Source organism: Octopus sinensis, linkage group LG13 (genome assembly GCF_006345805.1).
Source record: "Octopus sinensis linkage group LG13, ASM634580v1, whole genome shotgun sequence".
Taxonomy (NCBI): Eukaryota; Metazoa; Mollusca; class Cephalopoda; order Octopoda; family Octopodidae; genus Octopus; species Octopus sinensis.
Window position 1 is genome coordinate 21,720,955 of NC_043009.1, and position 19,556 is coordinate 21,740,510.

General features: G+C 36.9%; 1 protein-coding gene across 1 annotated transcript in view; it reads right to left on the bottom strand.

The window, feature by feature from the left end:
- LOC115218488 (M protein, serotype 5) overlaps positions 1-19,556 on the bottom strand; it is a 55,097-nt gene that overhangs the window by 26,947 nt on the left and 8,594 nt on the right. The window contains exons 4-13 of the mRNA XM_029788338.2: positions 18,354-18,394; positions 16,044-16,107; positions 13,971-14,035; positions 12,320-12,446; positions 10,843-10,914; positions 9,088-9,138; positions 6,365-6,435; positions 4,285-4,375; positions 2,495-2,586; positions 1,967-2,053 (exon numbers count right to left, since the gene is read on the bottom strand). Coding sequence (XP_029644198.1) covers positions 1,967-2,053; positions 2,495-2,586; positions 4,285-4,375; positions 6,365-6,435; positions 9,088-9,138; positions 10,843-10,914; positions 12,320-12,446; positions 13,971-14,035; positions 16,044-16,107; positions 18,354-18,394 — 761 coding nt within the window. The remainder of the gene's footprint in view (positions 1-1,966; positions 2,054-2,494; positions 2,587-4,284; positions 4,376-6,364; positions 6,436-9,087; positions 9,139-10,842; positions 10,915-12,319; positions 12,447-13,970; positions 14,036-16,043; positions 16,108-18,353; positions 18,395-19,556) is intronic.

Sequence of the window (19,556 nt, forward strand, 5' to 3'; positions counted from 1 at the left end):
GGTTCTTGTATATGTTCAAAGGAAAAAAAAAAACTTAGACAATGCTTATTATCTGTTTATCTTTTTGCTTATCTATAACGATTTCTTGATTGATTGATAGATTGGTTGATTGATTGATTGATTGATTGATTGGTTGATAGACAGAAAGAAAGAAAGAAAGAAGGAAGGAAGGATGGATGGATGGATAGATAGCTAGCTAGATAGATAAATTGATAGATGGATGGATGATGGGTAGATAGATAGATAGATAGATAGATAGATAGATAGATAGATAGAAATAGACACACAGACAGGAAGGTAGACAGATCATCGTATTAATGTCCCTACTTTCTCATGCTTGCATGGGTTTGATATAAATATATATATATATATAGGTATGCACACACACATATATATATAGGCATGTGTATATATATATATATATATATATATATATACACACACAACAGGCTTCCACACAGTTTCCATCTATCTGTTTCACACATAAGGGCTCCAGTAGAAGACACCTTCTCAAGGTACCATGTAGAGGGAGTGAACCTGAAACCTTATAGTTGCAAAGCAGGCTTTTTAACTCTTTAGCATTCAGATTATTCTGTCAAATATAATATTTATTCATCCATATTGTTTTAAGCTAGTCATGCATTATTTTGTAGCTTTAAGATTTTAATGATATTATCACCTGTTTTTAGATTGACATTATAGGTTGGTGTGAAATACCAAATCTGGGCAGTTTTAACAGAAAACATGTAGATTATTTGGGCCGGATATGGCCGGTTTAAACACTAAAGGGTTAACCAAACATTCATGTGTGTGCTTTGGTGATAAAACACAAATTAGATTAATTAAAAGCTAAAATGAAAAAGAAAGGCATCAGAAGGGCAAAGCATACCCTGTGTGTAGATAAATTTTTTCACAAATTATAGTGTGGCTTACAATGCGTTACTTACCTATGCATTTTAATTGAACTGAATTTTTTTTTTTTTTTAAGTATCATCATTATAGTTATTCCTACTCTGGTGAAATTAGATTAAGAAATCAACTCATGAATAAATGAAACCCTTGCATCCATCACTGTACACACACATACACACACACACACATGTGCATAGGTACGCCATGATCTATACACATGCAAACGAGAGTCAATTCATATGAAAAAGAAAGTGAATAAAATAACATGACCACTTGCTTATCAGAAAATTTGTAAGTTTGATTTTTTAAAAATTGAAAAAAAATTTTTTTTAAGGATAATCAAACCAAATGTTCATCATTTCAAGCCACTCACCCAATGAATATTTCTGCCAAATTTGGTGAAAATTCATTCAGCCGTTTTCCAATAAATTTGCAAACACACAGACAAAAACAGGTAATTACAATACGCTGCTTTTGCTTACATGCATAAGTTAAAAGAAAAAGGTAAGTAAAATGAAATTGCAGTTCTATATTTAAGAGATGAGGAATTATGTACATTATGTACATTATTTACATTTGATGGATATTTGTCCTCATCTTGTTTGTTGTTAACACAATGTTTCAGCTGATATACCCTCCAGCCTTCATCAGGCGTCTTGGGGAAATTTCAAACCTGGGTTCTCATTCCTAAGGTATTTTTCGATGTTGTTGTTGTTGTTATTATTATTATTATTATTATTATTATTCAGGTCATATGGCGTAATGGTTAAGAGCACAGGCTACTAACCCCAAGATTGAGAGTTCAATTCCAGGCAGTGACCTGAATAATAATAATAATAATAACAACAACAACAACATCAAAAAGTACCTTAGGAATGAGAACCCAGGTTCAAAATTTCCCCAAGAAACCTGATGAAGGCTGGAGGGTATATCAGCCGAAACATTGTGTTAGCAACAAACAAGATGAGGACAAATATCCATCAAATGTAAATAATGTAAAATGAAATTGTAAAACGATTTTGATTTAAAAGAAAAATGAAATTTGATAAGTTACTTTTTCTCTTGCTGTAAAATAATCCACTTTTCAAGTTCAGAATTTTTCTCTTTCAATTGCTTGAGTTCTTCAGCTTTGGCTTTTAAACTGGAAATATAACAAATATATTGCATTATCATTATCACCATCACCACTACCACCAAAACCACCACCCCACCACCACCACCACCACCACCACCACTACCACCACAACACCCATCATCATCAGCAACATCCTCATTATAATTGCTTCTACCGTCATAATCATCATCATCATTATTATATCATCACCATGATTATCATCAGTGGCAGCATCACCACCACCAAATCATCATCAATCATCATCATCAACATCACCACCACCAAACACTACAACTGTCATTATCGCCAGTATCATCTTCATCATAGCTGCTGCCACCACCACTTTCATCATCATCATCATCATCATCATCACCATCACCATCAACATTGTTGTCATCGTCATCATTATCATCATCATCAACATAAATTTATTTTCATTAAAGAATAGAAAAATAGGATCAAACTCACTCATTTTCTAAACTTGATGTCTGCCTTTTCATATTGGTGACCACATCACCAGAATTAGAGTCTTTCTGGGCCAGTTCAACCAATTCTTGTTCCTACAGAAAATGAAAAGAGAAGACAGGAATGACAACAGTTCAACACTGATTGAAAAAAGAGAATTATTTCTTCTTCACCCACCCATCCATCCACCTTTCTGTTCCTCTACCCTTATTATCACTTACATACACACTGTGTACCTTTAGGGTATGCTATCACCATTTCTCTCTCTTTCCAGCTCAGAAAGCCATGTATTCACCTCTTTACCAAGAAACCTGTTCCTATTCCTCAATCATACTTTCACATCCTTCAATATTTGACTCAACTTGACTCAGTACTCGACTCGACTCAACTCCACTGCACTCCACTTACCGTATTTTAATGTGTATAAGGAACCCCCTAATTTTGGGTGCTTAAAATTTGGAAAAAATGTTTTGTAAAGGATTATAATATTATCCATCCATGTATAAGAAACTCTCATATTTTTTAACCTAAATTTTGAAAAAAAAGGGTTCCTTATACATGTTAAAATATGGCAATTGTGGGGGTCTTGTCTTGTGAGTACTTGATGACCTTACAAATGCGGGGGCCATGAAAACAGCACCCAGTACACTCTGTAAAGTGGTTGGTATTAGGAAGGGCATTAAGCTGTAGAAACCATGCAAAAGTAGACATTGAAGTTCAGTGCAGTTCTCTGGCTCATTGGTTTGTGTTGAGCCATCTAACCCATGCCATCATGGAAAAAGGGATGTTGAAAGAAGATGATGATGATGATATTAAAGATAAACCAAATCTTCATCATTGTATATTTATTCATCGGACTGTGACAAATTATTTTTAGTGATGTCAATTTGTCACTCAGCTAAGTTATGAGACATAGATGCAGATGCCATTTTTTTCTAAGATGAGTCAATGTTGAAACATATAGAGACAAATACATACAGACATATATACCTACATTCATACACATACACAGCAGGCTTCAACACAATTTCCATCTACTGATTTCATTCACAAGACAACGTAATATTTCCCCATGTCCAAATATGTTTTCACATAATATTAAAAACGAACGACACCACTTGTGTGACAGTGACACTCATTTACAACTATCATGTGATGTCATGATAGACATGCACTCAATCAGACATACATGCACACACACACACACACACACACACACACACACACACACACACAATCACACACACACATATACATATATATATATATATAACTGGTTACTTTCAGTTTCCATCTACGAAATCCTCTAACAAGGTTTTGCTAGGGTCAGCCGTGGGCTATAGCAGAAGACACTTGCCAAGGTGTCACACAGTGAAATTGAACTCAAAACCATGTGTTTTGTAAGTAGACTTCTTAACTATACACCCACACCTGCATCTGGAGAAAGCATATCAGAACAATTACCACCACCAACCCACCGAGGACAATTCCTCCTGACAACAACTACCCCCTAGGACAATAACCCACCTTGGTTAATTAACCCCTCTCTAATATATTAAGAAGTTTTAAAGCATCATCTGTTGTCCTCAAGAGTAGTAGTCCTTAGTGGGGTGGTTATTGTCCATGGGGGTTAAATGTCCTAGACTCAGAGAAAGATTAAAAAATACATCTGAAAATTACATAAAAAGCTGAGACATAATTATAAAGAAACAGCACAAAAAGACTGTGGAAAACTAAGTCTTGAGGATGATTTGAACCAAGTCTTGAAGATGTAAAATATAGTCTTCATTTACCTTCCATTTGAGCTTTCGTTTGAGTTCTTCAACAGCAGCTTGCAAAGTTTCATTATTGACTTTCAAATTCATTACTTCCTTCTCTTTTTCCCTGAAGCAAAAATAAACCCAGTTTTCGTTTTTTCACCAAACAAGAAGTAAATTAGAATAATTTATGCAATACTTATAAAACAGCGAGAATCCAAACAATAACCTTAAAGCATACTCTGTTGATGAAAAAAACTTGCAGTCAAATATTCAAGTTCGAATCTGCCAAAACATATCGGTTTCAAATTTTGGCACAAGGCCAGCAATTTCAGGGGAGAGAGTAAGTCGATTGCATCAATTCCAGTACTTCACTGGTACTTCTTTTATCAATCCCAACAGAATGAAAGGTAAAGTCAACCTCAGTGGAATTTGAACTCAGAATGTAAAGACGGACACAATGCCACAAAGCATTTTTACCTGGTGTGCTAACGATTCTCCCAGCTTGCAGCCTTAATAATGATAATAATAATGGTTTCAAATTTTGGACTAGACTAACGATTTTTAGGGGAGGGGATTAGTTGATTACATTGGCCCCAGTGCTCAGCTAGTATTTATTTTATCAATCTTGAGTGGATGAAAGGCAAAGTTGATCCCAGCAGAGTTTGAAGTCAGAACATAAAGATGGACAAAATGCCACCAAGCATTTTTACCCAGTGAGCTAATGATTCTGCCAGAACATTTTAAGAATAAATAAATATGCTATTCTTTGGATTCTCACTGTTCTCTGTACACTTCATGTATTATTATCCAAATGTCAGGCATCAATACACATTAGTAAATAATTTGTTGGCTGAATTCTATAAACAAGAGCATGTACTTTTGTTATCTCTATCAATCATGCAGGATACCTTTAACCCATTTGTTACCATTTTTTTTTTTACTAAAACCTGTTTTTGTTTCAATTAATTGTGAAAATAATGAAGAATTTAGTAAAATAACATTGTCATTATTAAACTGATGTTTGGAGCAAAAATTAACCTGGAATAATGTTGGAAGGTTTTAATTCAAATCACTTTTAAAAACAGGAAATTTGTACAAGAACCTGAAGAGTCACACAATGCGTCTCTAAATTTCCTTATGCCAGTAAATTGAATGTGTTAGGAAGACACATCATCTAAAGCAGTAGTTCTCAATCAGGGTATATATGGCCCATGAGAGTCCATATAAAATTTTTTCAGGGTCCATGCAACAAAATAGTTAGAGATCCACGATAGTATTTTAAGGGCCCTTGAAAAAAATTTTGCTTTAGATGTATTTATTGGTATGAAACAGCTAGGTTTCATTCTCTAACATTTTACATTGTTAATGCATATAAAACAATGTTTGTGTGTGTGTGTGTGTGTGTAGTAGGGTTAATGTTTTAGTTAGGAAGAAGGAGCTGTGTCCTCCCCCTTTACCAACAACCTCCAAAAGCCTTCCATGTGGTGCATAAAACCAATGTACTAGATGTTCATATTTAACAACTGTTTGTCAACAGATGCAAGTGAAACATGGATGAAGGTAGAATTCCAGTGGGATGATGCACTATAGAGGAAGGATTGAACATGGAGATTAGTGCCAGAATGCCTGGGAAGGGAAGACACAGTGTGGTTGAAAAAAGGAGGAAAGGTAAGTGTATTGGGTGGCCTTGGGTGGAAGTGTTACATTACCAGCTAGCACCAAGGAATGGAGGTCACTGTAGAATGAAAAGAGAAGACAGAATTAAGATAGATAAAATATGTTATAAACTTGTTTGTTACGTGAGCATTTTGAAATTTGACATATATTATCGCTTTTATCAGCAGTATATAAACAGGTCAGATCAAAAATGATTTGCTAATAGTAATGACATATAGCAATTATATCTGTTTCATAGCCAGGCTGTCAGCAACTAAACTGGAAATACCACTCCAGGGGTTTTATTATGATATGTGAAGGGTGAACGAACAATTTGATAGGCCGAAAAACAATAGATGTCTGCAAAAGGGGAGGAACACATCAAGGAGTCACCATTCATCTACCATTCACAAAAGCCACAAATATAATGAAAGCAAAAATTAAGTAACACAACTACCTGAGATTTTTCTGTAAAGGTTCCACTTCAGCAACAATTGATTGTACTGACGTATAATATTGGTTCTTCATCTGTGAAAACATACAACAACAATCAATCAATCATTCTCTCAATCAACCAATTATTTGATCACTTAATCAATTAATCAATCAATCAATATTATAAAATGAACTGATTTCTTTTGAAGAGACACAAAGCCAATTTACATAAGGCATATATGGGAATATAGTTTACTGAGCTGAATCCAAAATTTTTTGGTGACTGACATACAGATTTTTTTATGACACCTGCAAGAATATGAAGAAAATGCTGCAAGTAAGGGGTGTCTGCTGTCTGCTATCTTAACCAAACTGCCAAGAGTTGGTACCAGATTTTTGGGAAAAGATTTGTTCCCTACTGATATGAGCAAGAAAAGACAAGTAACAGCAGGAGTGACATCTTATTTATTTATGTAACCTTTTCAAGCCTAGCCAGGCTCATGGGCTCGGTTTCCTGGTTTCTATGGCGTATGTGTTCCCCCCAGCTGGACGGGATGCCAGTCCATCGCACCGTTACTCAAGAAACAGGAAGAAAGAGTGAGAGAAAGTTGGGGCAAAAGAGTACAACAGGAGTCACTACCACCCGCTGCCAGAGCCTTGTGGAGCTTTAGGTGTTTTTGCTTAATAAACACACACAATACCTGGTCTGGGAATCAAAACCGTGATCCTCCGACCGTGAGTCTGCTGCCCTAACCACTAGGCCAATGTGCCTCCACTAGGTATAAAAAATAAACAAATAAATTGGGGTATTTGTTTATTAACCCAAGTTTATAAACTGGGACAATAAACATAATATCCCAGTTTATTTATCTAAAACTGGGAAATTGTCAGGCTAAATGTCTCAACCAAACAGAAAAGGCAAAATCATGAGATCAAATTAAATGCTCAAAGGTTTATCATAAGTTGTTAACAAGATTATAGTGATTGCCAGTAAGTGACAACCTATAATTTTTATAATTGCATATGAGAAAGAGGGGTCACCATCTTGAGTGCAAGCAACAAGAAACTAAGAATTTGTAAGATGTTCGTAATAAGTCATAACATATTTATTACTGGATGTTATGTGTTAACATATAAGGTTAATTGAAGGAAAAGACTTGTAACATCACATGAATGTATTTTGCAACCACGTCTCAAAGCAAATAAGGCAAACATCCGCGCATGCGGGTGTGTATGCGAGTGGCGTGACTCAATGAATGTCTAGGAATCAACAGGCAAGTGTGGAGTGAAATTAGAAATGTGTTCCTTTATATAAGGGATGAACCAGAAGTCCCTGACTTCCATGTCATCTGGAAGTTAATTGGAAGCTTCTAGAATGTTTGAGAATTTTCAAGAAGGTCGAGGGAGTTTACTCCCGTTAGATCCCTTTTTCGTTTTGCTTTCCTGCTTGACTGCCAGGGTTCACTACAAGATTAAATATTTTAGACTATTAACCTCATTTTCAGAGTTGAATAATAAAACATCTGCCTGGCTGGTGGATCTGCAGTGCATGGCAAGTTTTATAAGAGAAAGACCTATTGCAAATTAGTCTTCATACACAATATGAAGGACCTGAATCCACTGGGAAGATAGCTTCAAATGACTGTTGAGCTCTTGACTGGAGTTCAGTACTACAATAGGTTCTCCTTTTTATTGCTTTCACCCAATCTGCCAGGATCAGCAGTTAAACTTCTCTTGAATTCAAGAGGAGTTTAACATAAGGATAATATAATCTTTGCTACACTATGTCTGTGAAAAAGCAGTACTGTCAGCACTGGAAATGATTGGGACTGACCAGGGGCTAAACAGTAAGATTCACTTCAATACAAATAATGCTCTCCACTATAATGCAGTGTGGAGACACATGGCCTAATGGTTAGAGCAGCAGACTCGCGGTCGAGGGATCATGGGTTCGAATCTCAAACCAGGTGATGTGTGTGTTTATGAGCAAAACACCTAAGCTCCATGCGGCTCCGGCAGAAGGTAATGGCGAACTTCTGCTGACTCTTTCGACACAACTTTCTCTCACTCTTTCCTCCTGCATCTTGCAGCTCACCTGCGATGGACCGGCATCCCGTCCAGGTGGGGAACCTATACGCCAAGGAAACTGGCTCGAGAAGGAACAAACAAACTATAATGCAACATTGTATATAAACCCCACACCCATTTGAATGAGGCACTGACCTTAAACTATTCTTTCCACAAAGAGCTGTTAAACAAACACAGAGTTGCAGTTGTGTAATATATTCATCTTCTGGTGAGATGCCAGTGCTTGATGAACTTTATGTGAAATGGAAAGGGTTGTTGCACATCAGCCATCAAAGACAGTGCAAGGAACCTGAATTCTATTGGAAAGATAGCTCAAAATTACTGTGTGATTGTGGACTAGGGTTAAACACTACAATAGCTTCTCTTTCCATTGTTTCTCCAAACACAGAGGAGGAGATAAGGTCAGAACTATGAATCAACAAAGAGCACATCAGTTTGATAGTACAACCACTAATTACAGTGATGAGTCATTCCTGCTCTGCAGAGCTTACATTCTTTCAAGTGGAATGAGTAATTTGAGAGTTATGTATTTTGGCCTGAGCAACCAGCCTTTCAGCTGACTGCTTGAGTAAACATGAAAATTGGCTTTCAGGAAGGTGGGAGGGAAAAATAAGTTGTGGTAAGTCAAACTGCAGATATGATGTTTATGTAACATACCCGGTTGGTCTGCTTCTCAAGATCATCCCATGGCTGGTTGCTTTTCAAATTCTGCAGAAGAAATGGAATTTAGATAAATATTACAATTTTATAATCAAGTAAAAATACATGAAAATATATAAAACATACGTTGATGATTTGATTATGTGTGTGTGTATGTATGTGTGTGTGTGTCTGTGTGTGTGTATTATAATGATAATATGAGGGAATATTATTCCAAACTTACAGGGAAAAATTCAATTTAGAAATACAAAATCAAATTTCACCAAATATATATATATATATATATATATATATATATATATATATATATATATTTCTTGTGACACTTGTGAAGACCTGTTGAGGCAAGTGAAAATCAAAAAATCAAAAAATCAAAACAAATCAAAATAGATGAACATCAATGGAATTTGTATCTTTGTGGTACCAGTGCCGGTGGCACACAAGAAAACCATCCGAACGTGGCCGTAGCCAGTACCGCATCGACTGGCCTCCGTGCTGTGGGCACGTAACAAACACCATCCGATCGTGGCCGTTCGCCAGCCTCATCTGGCACCTATGTTGGTGGCACATAAAAACACCATCCGAGCGTGGCCGTCTGCCAGCCTCGTCTGGCACCTGTGTCGGTGGCACATAAAAAACACCATCCGAGCGTGGCCGTTCGCCAGCCTCATCTGGCACTTGTGTCGGTGGCACATAAAATCACCCACTACACTCTCGGAGTGGTTGGCGTTAGGAAGGGCATCCAGCTGTAGAAACACTGCCAGATCTGACTGGCCTGGTGCAGCCTTCAGGCTCCCCAGACCCCAGTTGAACCATCCAACCCATGCTAGCATGGAAAGCGGACGTTAAATGATGATGATGATATATATATATATATATATATATATATATATATATATATATGATATAAAAAAAACCCCACCTTTTATCAATTCAATAATGAAAAATTAAATTATACCATTTAGAAAAATTACATCTTATAGAAAGATTAAATATAAGATAAAACATATAACAATGATTAAGTAATGTGCTTACTTAATCATTGTTATATGTTTTATCTTATATTTAATCTTTCTATAAGATGTAATTTTTCTAAATGGTATAATTTAATTTTTCATTATTGAATTGATAAAAGGTGGGTTTTTTTCTAATTTTCGAGCTAAAACATTTTTAAGGATTTAAGGATATATATATATATATATATATATATATATATATATATATATATATATATATATTATCTGTGTGCATGCGTGCGTGTGTGTGTGTGTATTACGTGATATGATATTAGGACCACACCATTTGATCCATGTTTTCATTAGTCAATTTTGGTCACATGATGATGTTTAAGGTAGAGGATTGGAATAAGAAGAGTAAGATTTAGCAAGCTGTTAACAGTGGTGTATGAGCATTCATGTGGGTTTGTGTGTGTGTGTGTTTATTGTGAGTGCATGTATGTATGATTTTCTCTGTAAAAATGGCCCATGTATTTGTCATTCATGTTGGGTGATGGATATTGTTACTATAAATATTCAATGTGCTATCTCCAAAATCAAAGTAGACAGCACCTACCCAGACTAAAACTACAAACACTAAAATATTAAACTTAAATGATTTCCATTCCAGTATAAAAATGCTACGTAGATATCATATTAATCTTTTATAAAAGTTAATATATAAAATGTATTTTCTAAATCAATAAAAGACTTAATATATTGATTTATTAAACAAATCAATACAATAAATTTCAACCTGTAAATCTGATGTTAACTGCTTCACTTGAGACATAGCTTCTTGGTACATTTCTGTCACAGTTTCTTTTTCCTGAAAAACAACAACAAAAACAAGATGTGAAAGCACTCTGACTGCATCATTATTATCACCATCATCATTGTCGTCATCAATTGCTAATGTCAAATTTCCCATGCTTGCATAGATCAGATGAATAATGTCAAGGCATATTTTCTATGGCTGGATGCACTTCCTGTTGTCAACCCTCGTCTGTTTCCAAGCAAGGAAATATTTCTTCATGGGTAGACATGTCTTTCAAGGAAGATTGGAAACTAACAACACCTGTATGACAGTGATATGCATTTGCATCTATCACATGGTGTCAAAAGAAGGAGATACAGATACACATATCTCCATGTTGTTGGCACTTTGTCGGTTATGATGATGAGGGTTCCAGCCTGCTCGTGAAATTAACATGCAAGTGGCTGAGCACTCCACAGACACATGTACCCTTAACATAGTTCTCGGGGAGATTCAGCGTGACACAGAGTGTGACAAGGTTGGCCCCTTGAAATACAGGTACAGCAGAAACAGAAAGAAAGAGAGAAAGTTGTGGTGAAAGGGTACAGCAGGGATCGCCACCACCCCCTGCCAGAGCCTCGTGGAGCTTTTAGGTGTTTTTACTCAATAAACACTCACAACGCCCGGTCTGGGAATCAAAACCGCGATCCTACAACCGCGAGTCCGCTACCCTAACCACTGGGCCATTGCACCTCCACATCTCCATGCACACACCCACATATACATGCATACACACACACATATATACATGCAGTAGTCTCCTTTGCATTTCTGTCTACCAAATTCATTCACAAGGCTTTGGTTGGTCCAGCCCTATTGTTGGTCTTTTGCTTAGTGGACAATTTAAACTAAAACACTATTTTTCACTGAGACAGTGTTAATGAGAGCACACAAAATCAGCATTCCTAGATATGCATGTGCACACACACACACACACAAACACATGATGGATCTTCTCAGTCCCCATCAACCACTTCCACTCACAAATCATAGATTAGTCAAAGACTACAGAAGAAGACCCCTGCCCAAGGTGCCACACATAATAAAATAAAATCCATTCTGGATTCATATTGCATACTTTTTGCCAGCTTTATCGTGAATAATGTTGCATCTTGGGAGGGTCATTATGCCAATAATAAACACACACTGATTCTAATTCACTTTTTATTATTATTTGTTTGTCAACAGATTATTTAACCAATTAATTAATTGATTGTTTGATAAATCATTCAATCAAACAATCAATCAGCTAGGTTTATCAAAGTCTGTTTATGCCACTTGCAACTTTATCAATGTCATACACTCTCTACCCAGGTCTGCTTCAGGCTTGTCTGAAAATAATTTATAATTAAAAAAACACACACACACACACAAACAACAACAAAAAGAAAAAAAAAAGAGAAGAACCTCCAATTACCTTTGTAAGCAATGCTATCTGTTTCCTAAAATTCTCAACTGTTTTCTGATCAGAGTCTGTTTCTTTGATGATTTCAGGTAAAGCATCAGCTTCCAATTCTAAAGTTTCTTTTAAAAGTTTCCTCAAACTTTAAAATGACCAAATCAAAAATCAATAATTGTAAATTATTGCAAAGATATTACATTATAAAAGTTAAAAAAAAAACACAAACAAAAAAAAGAGACTCTACTTACTTTTCTTTCTTTTCTTTATTTAACTTTCTTTCAAATAACATGTACATCATATATTTCACAAAAATAAGGCAGCCTGCTGGTAGAATTATTAGCACACACAAAATGCTCTATGGCATGTTTTCTGGCTTTATGTTTTGAGTTCAAATTTTACCTTGGTCACCATTGCTTAAGAGTGGCTGTGTGGTAAGTAGCTTGCTTACGAACCACATGGTTCCAGGTTCAGTTCCACTGCGTGGATCCTTGGGCAAGTGTCTTCTACTATAGCCTCGGGCCAACCAAACCCATGTGAGTGGATTTGGTAGACGGAAACTGAAAGAAGTCCGTCGTATGTATGTATGTATGTATGTGCGTGTGTGTGTGCGCGCACGCGCGCGTGTGTATATGCTTCTGTGTTTGTGTTTGTCCCCCCAACATCGTTTGACAACCGATGCTGGTGTGTTTACGTCCCCATAACTTAGCGGTTTGGCAAAAGAGACCAATAGAATAAGTACTACTCTTACACACCAGACAAACTGCTTAGTGGCATTTCTTCCCAGCTCCTTACATTCTGAGTTCAAACTCTACCAAGGTCAACTTTGCCTTTCATCCTCTCTCTGTTGCCCCATTTCTTCAAAACTGCTGGCCTTGTGCCAAGATTAGAAAGAATTATTATTATTAGGGAAGTGAGCAGACAGAATCATTAGCACACCAGACAAAATGCTTAGTGGTGTTCCTTCTGGTTCTTTATGTTCTGAGTTCAAATTCCACTAAAGTCGACTTTGCCTTTCAGCCTCTTGGAATTGATGAAATAAGTTTGAGTCAAGTATTGGGATCAATATAAGAGACTGACAACATTCCCTCAAAATTGCTGGCCTTGTGCCAAAATTACAAACAGTATTTTAAGCCTTTCCTCTTGTGTACACACTTCATATTGCCTTTACAAAGTACCACCATCATAACAGTGAGGATTTTTTGGTAGAATTCTGATTTAAACATCTCATATAACCCCTTATAACTCTTTTACTTATTGTAATTTTCAGAAAGTTTTTGAAAATGTGTGTTCTACACACAGGTATTCATTTGATAATGAAAAGAAAAAAATTTTTCTTTAATTTTTTAACCTACCCTCTCATAAATTCTAAAAGTTCTACAAACGAAATAAGGTATGTTTTAGGTGGTCATGAGATGTGCCAAAAATAGCAGCTAAATTGTTCTTAAATCACATATAAAACCTTTTTCTCATAACCGTGTGAATTCCCATTTATAGGACACAAATTCAGGAAAATTTTCTGAAAATTCCAAAAAATGAAAAAATTATGAGGGTTATATGGGGTGCTTTAACCAGAATTTCATTGGCTTATTTTCATCAAATCAGACCATATTATTACATCAAAGCATTGTTTTATTATTGCAATTAGTAACTTCATAACATAACTTACTCATCATTTTCTTTTAAAACTTTTTGTAGGTCCTCTTTTAGTGATTTAAACTCTTCAGAGGAATGCTGAAAATGAAGTAAAATAAAAATGCAAGAAATAATTTCAGAAAAAAATAACAGCTGAATAAATCATATCGCACCAAGGATAAAGTAACCTTTGTGTAGCCCAATAGTTCTTAACCATTTATTTATTTTTATTTTTTTTGCAGCACCCCTTTTTAAGTAGTTCTTATGCCTAGTGCCTATCTAGGTGGCAAGTGAGGTATCATAACTAAATGAACTTAACATGGATGATAATTTAAAATTTTACTCTAAAAATGGATTGTATAAGCTTTTAACAGTGAAATAATAAAATATTTATAAAGACAAGAGCTGTAAATTAGCTTTATACATTGCAGGTTAATGACTTCCCTGTGCTTGATGAGATCTGGCTAAATTTTCTATATCAGGCCCAATGTTATTCAAAAGAAATTTATTTCATTGATAGTCAGCAATTGCAACACCGCAATTATGTGTCATGTATAATATAATTACTACAATAGGTATAATTTGGTATGCTATGTTATCTCACTGCCCACTTTCAACATGCCCAACGCTGCCTTTGGGAGTGGTAACACTCATGTAGAGAACTTCTGGTGTGGTCCATCATTACTCAAAAAGACCATTTGAGTCTAGTATTTAAACCCTTCAGTCACTTTGTCTAATGTATTGGACAATTTTTCAGTATAAATTAAAAAAGAAATAAAAATTATAATTGAGTCACAGTTACCAATTCACTGGACACCTCTAAAATGTAAGACCATATGATTCTGACTCAGTGTTTGCTCACAAGTCATAGAGGGTGGCTGCATCTACTCATAAATCTCAGAGATGTAAGTAAATTGGTATTTTTTTACCAAGTGTTAGTAAAATTTTTATTTATCCATGACAAAAATTAAGCATATTGAAAACTGAATTCTTTAAAAATTCATCCAATATGTGTTATTTACCTGTATTTTGGTGTAAATAAAAAATTAAAATTAAAAAATAGTTTTACTTTTTTATCTGTGACTGGAGGAGTTAAAGCTAATGAAACGCTCATTAAATGTTTTCAAAATGGTGCTCCAGTATGGCCACAATCTGATGACTGAAACAAAAAAAAAGAATAACAGAATAACCCTTTTGCTTGTTGGAGGATGATCACACTAAAGTCAGGACTTGAGCTTCTCCAACCCACAAACAGGTAGCAGATATTTTGATGCAGCAGTTGGGCTATCAAGTGTGCTTGCGACAAGGAAATATGGCCACCTCTGTTGATTCCATGTGCATGAGGGCACACAGAAAGTGTTGTATAGGTGGGAGAAGTTACAAATCTCCATTTACCTATGCAACTCCATCCACCATTTTATTTTTTTATCTTTTACTTGTTTCAGCATTAGACTGTGGCCATGCTGGGACACTGCTTTGAGGAATTTTTAGTTGAATGAATCAACCCCAGTACTTTTTTCCTTTTTTTAAGCCTGGTACTTATTCTATTGGTCACTTTTGCCAAACTGCTAAGTTATGGAGACATAAATACACCAACACTGGCTGTTAAGCAGTGGTGTGACAAATCCATGCCAATGACACAACAACAACAACAATAGGCATAGGAGTGGCTGTGTGGTAAGTAACTTGCTTACGAACCACATGGTTCCATGTTCAGTCCCACTGCACAGCACCTTGGGCAAGTGTCTTCTACTATAGCCTCAGGCCGACAAAGCTTTGTGAGTGGATTTGGTAGGCAGAAAAAGAAAGAAGCCCGGTGTGTGTGTGTGTGTGTGTGTGTGTGTGTGTATGTATGTATATATATATGTATATATGTATGTATGTATGTGTGTCTGTGTTTGTCCCCCCAACATCGTTTGACAACCGATGTTGGTGTGTTTTCGTCCCCGTAACTTAGCAGTTCGGCAAAAGAGACCGATAGAATAAGTACTAGGCTTACAAAGAATAAGTCCTGGGGTTGATTTGCTCGACTAAAAGTGGTGCTCCAGCATGGCCACAGTCAAATGACTGAAACAAGTAAAAGAGTAAAGAGTAACAAAACACTTACCTTCAGCTGCTCTTCTAATGTCTGGTTGACATAATCATATTCAGTAAGCAATGGCGTCAATATCCTGGACAGAAAAGATAAGAAGAAATTCTTACATTGGCACACAAAATTCAGGATTTATAAAAAAGAGAGTGATACAGAAAAGGTGAGATTATGTGATGTTCATGTCAGCTGAAGATCATCATCATCATCATTTAACATCCATTTTACATGCTAGCATGGGTTGGACGGTTCGACCGGGGTCTGGGAAGCCAGGAGGCTGTGCCAGGCTCCAGTCTGATCTGGCAGTGTTTCTACAGCTAGATGCCCTTCCTAACGCCAACCACTCTGTGAGTGTAGTGGGTTCTTTTTACATGCCAGTGGCACAGGGGCCAGAGGAGGCTGACAGACAGCCATGATCGGTTGGTGCTTTTTACGTGTCACCAACACGGACGCCAGTCAGGCGGCGCTGGCATTGGCCACGTTCGGATGGTGCTTTTTACGTACCACTGGCACGGGTATCACAACTACAATTTCCATTTGATGTTGATGTTGATGTACTTGACTCAATAGGTCTCCTCAAGCACAGCAGGTCACCCTACGATCCAAGGTTAGCACAGCAGGCCATCCTGCGAGCCATGAACTCACTTCATTTGTCAGGTCTTCACAGTTACAGCATATCTCAGAGGTCTTAGTCTTTCGTCATTGCCTCTGTGAGGCCCAACGTGCCACCAGCATGGGTATTACAACTACAATATCCATTTGATTTTTATTTTGATGTTGATGTTGATGTACTTGACTCAATAGGTCTCTCAAGCACAACAGGTCACCCTACGATCCAAGGTTAGCACAGCAGACCATCCTGTGAGCCATGAACTCACTTCATTGTTGGATCTTCACAGTCACAGCATATCTCCAGATCAAGAGTAATATGTTCAAATAGCTTCCTCCAATCATTTTATTTTATGGCATATATATGGACTGAAGGCTGGCAGGTACTGCTAGCAGTAAAAGTTGGTATGCTCACATTTGTGCTATGAATAGTGAAGTAGGACTTCTTGGTTAAATAAAAGGATTCAATTTTTGGCAATTATTTCTCATTGCAACAGTGCATGTTTTGGTTTAGCCCCAGGTCAACCCTGACTAAGCAGATCTATGATTTGAGCCATTCCATCCATGATGCTCCGTTTTTTTTCTTTTTTTTTACAGACTTGTCCTTCCATTTTTTTTAAGACAGCATATGGTATGAGTTCATTACATGATCCAACCCTCAATGCCCCTGAGAGCTATGCAAGCAGAGCACAAGCTCCTGATAGGTCCACCCAAACTGGACAGGTCAAAGGACAGAGACCAGACTAAGTAGTAGTAGTAGTCGTCTTCATCGTCATCTTCTTCTTCTTCTCCTTCGCCTCCTCCTCCTTCTTCAGGCGGCAAGCTGGTAGAATCATTAGCATGCTGGGCAAAATACTTAGAGACATTTCATCCACTTCATCTTTGTTCAAATCCTGCTGAGGTAGACTTAGCCTTTCATCCTTTTCGTGGTTGATAAAATAAGTACCAGTTGTGTACAGGGGTTGATATCCCCCTTCCCCAAATTTCAGGCCTTGTGCCAGTAGTAGAAAGGATTGTTGTTGTTGTTGTTGTTATTATTATTACATCTTTTTGTCCAAGCTGGCATGAGTTGGACAGATCCTCACACTCTGAATCAGTGCTTATTTGGAGTTACTGCCCTCCTAGATGAATCAGAGGACCACATCTCACTTGCAAATCTCATAATTTTAGCATGGTTTGTAATAAAGATTGTTTGCCAACATAACATGGCAGTCCTGGTTTAGTACTAATGTTGCTGTAAGTTAGCCCCAGGAGACATTGTCTCCAGCTGGCTATACGACACGATCTGTGTCCTTACATTTTCGAACAAGGGAATCTAGCACCCCAACTCAGCTCAAAACAATATCTGTGTATCGTGATTCCTGGGTTATTTCCCTTCAACCGCACAGATGTGAGATTTAAAAATAGTAATTTTCTGGTTTGTAATAATTCTAATGCTGGATGTCCTTCTTAACACCAACCATTTTACAGAGTGTACTGTATGTATTTTTATCTGTGACACCAATACTAGAGAAGTTACCATACCCTCAGCAAGACTAAAGAGTCTCCTGAATCCTATAGCGTTTCAGCTAAGTTCAACAACCACTTTTATAGAATACCTCTGGTATTAAAATGAGTAACCACCCCAGTACAAAAAACAGTGACTGATTTTTGATTGGAAATCACAGTCTAACAGATTTAAACAGAAACGTGATAAATTGTCGAAATATATTTTTTTACCTTTCTTCTGTAAGCCAAGGAGAAAATTGGTTGTCAGGTAACTGCAAAAAAAAAAAAAAAAATTTCTTTAAACAAAGTGCAAGAGCAACTGTGTGGTAAGTAGCTTGCTTACCAATCACATGGTTCTGGGTTCAGTCCCACTGTGTGGCACCTTGGGCAAGTGTCTTCTACTGTAGCCTTGGGCCAACCAAAGCCTTGTGAGTGGATTTGGTAAATGGAAACTGAAAGAAACCCGTCGTATATATATATATATATATATATATATATATATATATATGGTGAATTGAAGAAATGGAGCTGAACGCAGATTGAACAGAAATCGTTTTATTTCATTCTACACGTGTTTCGAAAGGCACAAATTACCAAAATCCGATTGAATAATGGGACCATATTGTGTCTTTCTCTTCAGGAAGAAAAAAGGAAATCCGTTGGAAAAACAAAAACAGAACAGAGGCGGAGTAAAAAACAAATCGAACTGTGCTCCTAAGAGCCCATGGCGAAACTGTTTATCAGTGTATGTTGAGAACCGGTGGCTGAAGAATTCAACGGGTCAGGCATCGGTCAATCATGTGGGTGAGGGTGTATAGATGTTCTTTGTGACCGAGAATAAAGTTCTGACTATTTAAAGAATATTGGATATTTTATAAGGGGCGAGAAAAAATCTACTTAGAGACGTGTGTGTGTGTATACTGTTCTATATATGTGTGTGTTGGCGTAGGGGTAGAAAACATTTTTTGTGTACGTGTGTGCGTTTGATCGTTCGGCTGTCAGTGGCTACTGCCGTGATAACCGTTGGGTGGCAGAAAGAAAAAAATAAAAAAATTTATATATATATATTATGTTTTATGTGTGTGTGTGTTCATCTAAGCCTGCCTTGTCAAGGAAACCCCCCGCTGTGAAAAAAACCAAGCCCCGTTTGTCTTACAGGAGTAATTCCCCTTGCAGTGGTTAATCGTAGATATCTTCAAGGCTATTTCAGAATTTGTTACCAAGGGCTATGGGTGCCGGTATTATTTATAAACGCTATTTAAAGGCCAGATAAGTGTAACGCCACCAATGGGGGCATCGAAAAGCCAACTGTAAGAGCCCGTTTACCATCCGGCCTCTGGCAAACAAAATATGGAAGAGTTCGGAGACACAAAGGTTGCACTGTCTTCTGCCCCTATCAAATGGGAGGGCCACCGACAAGATTGACCATTCCAG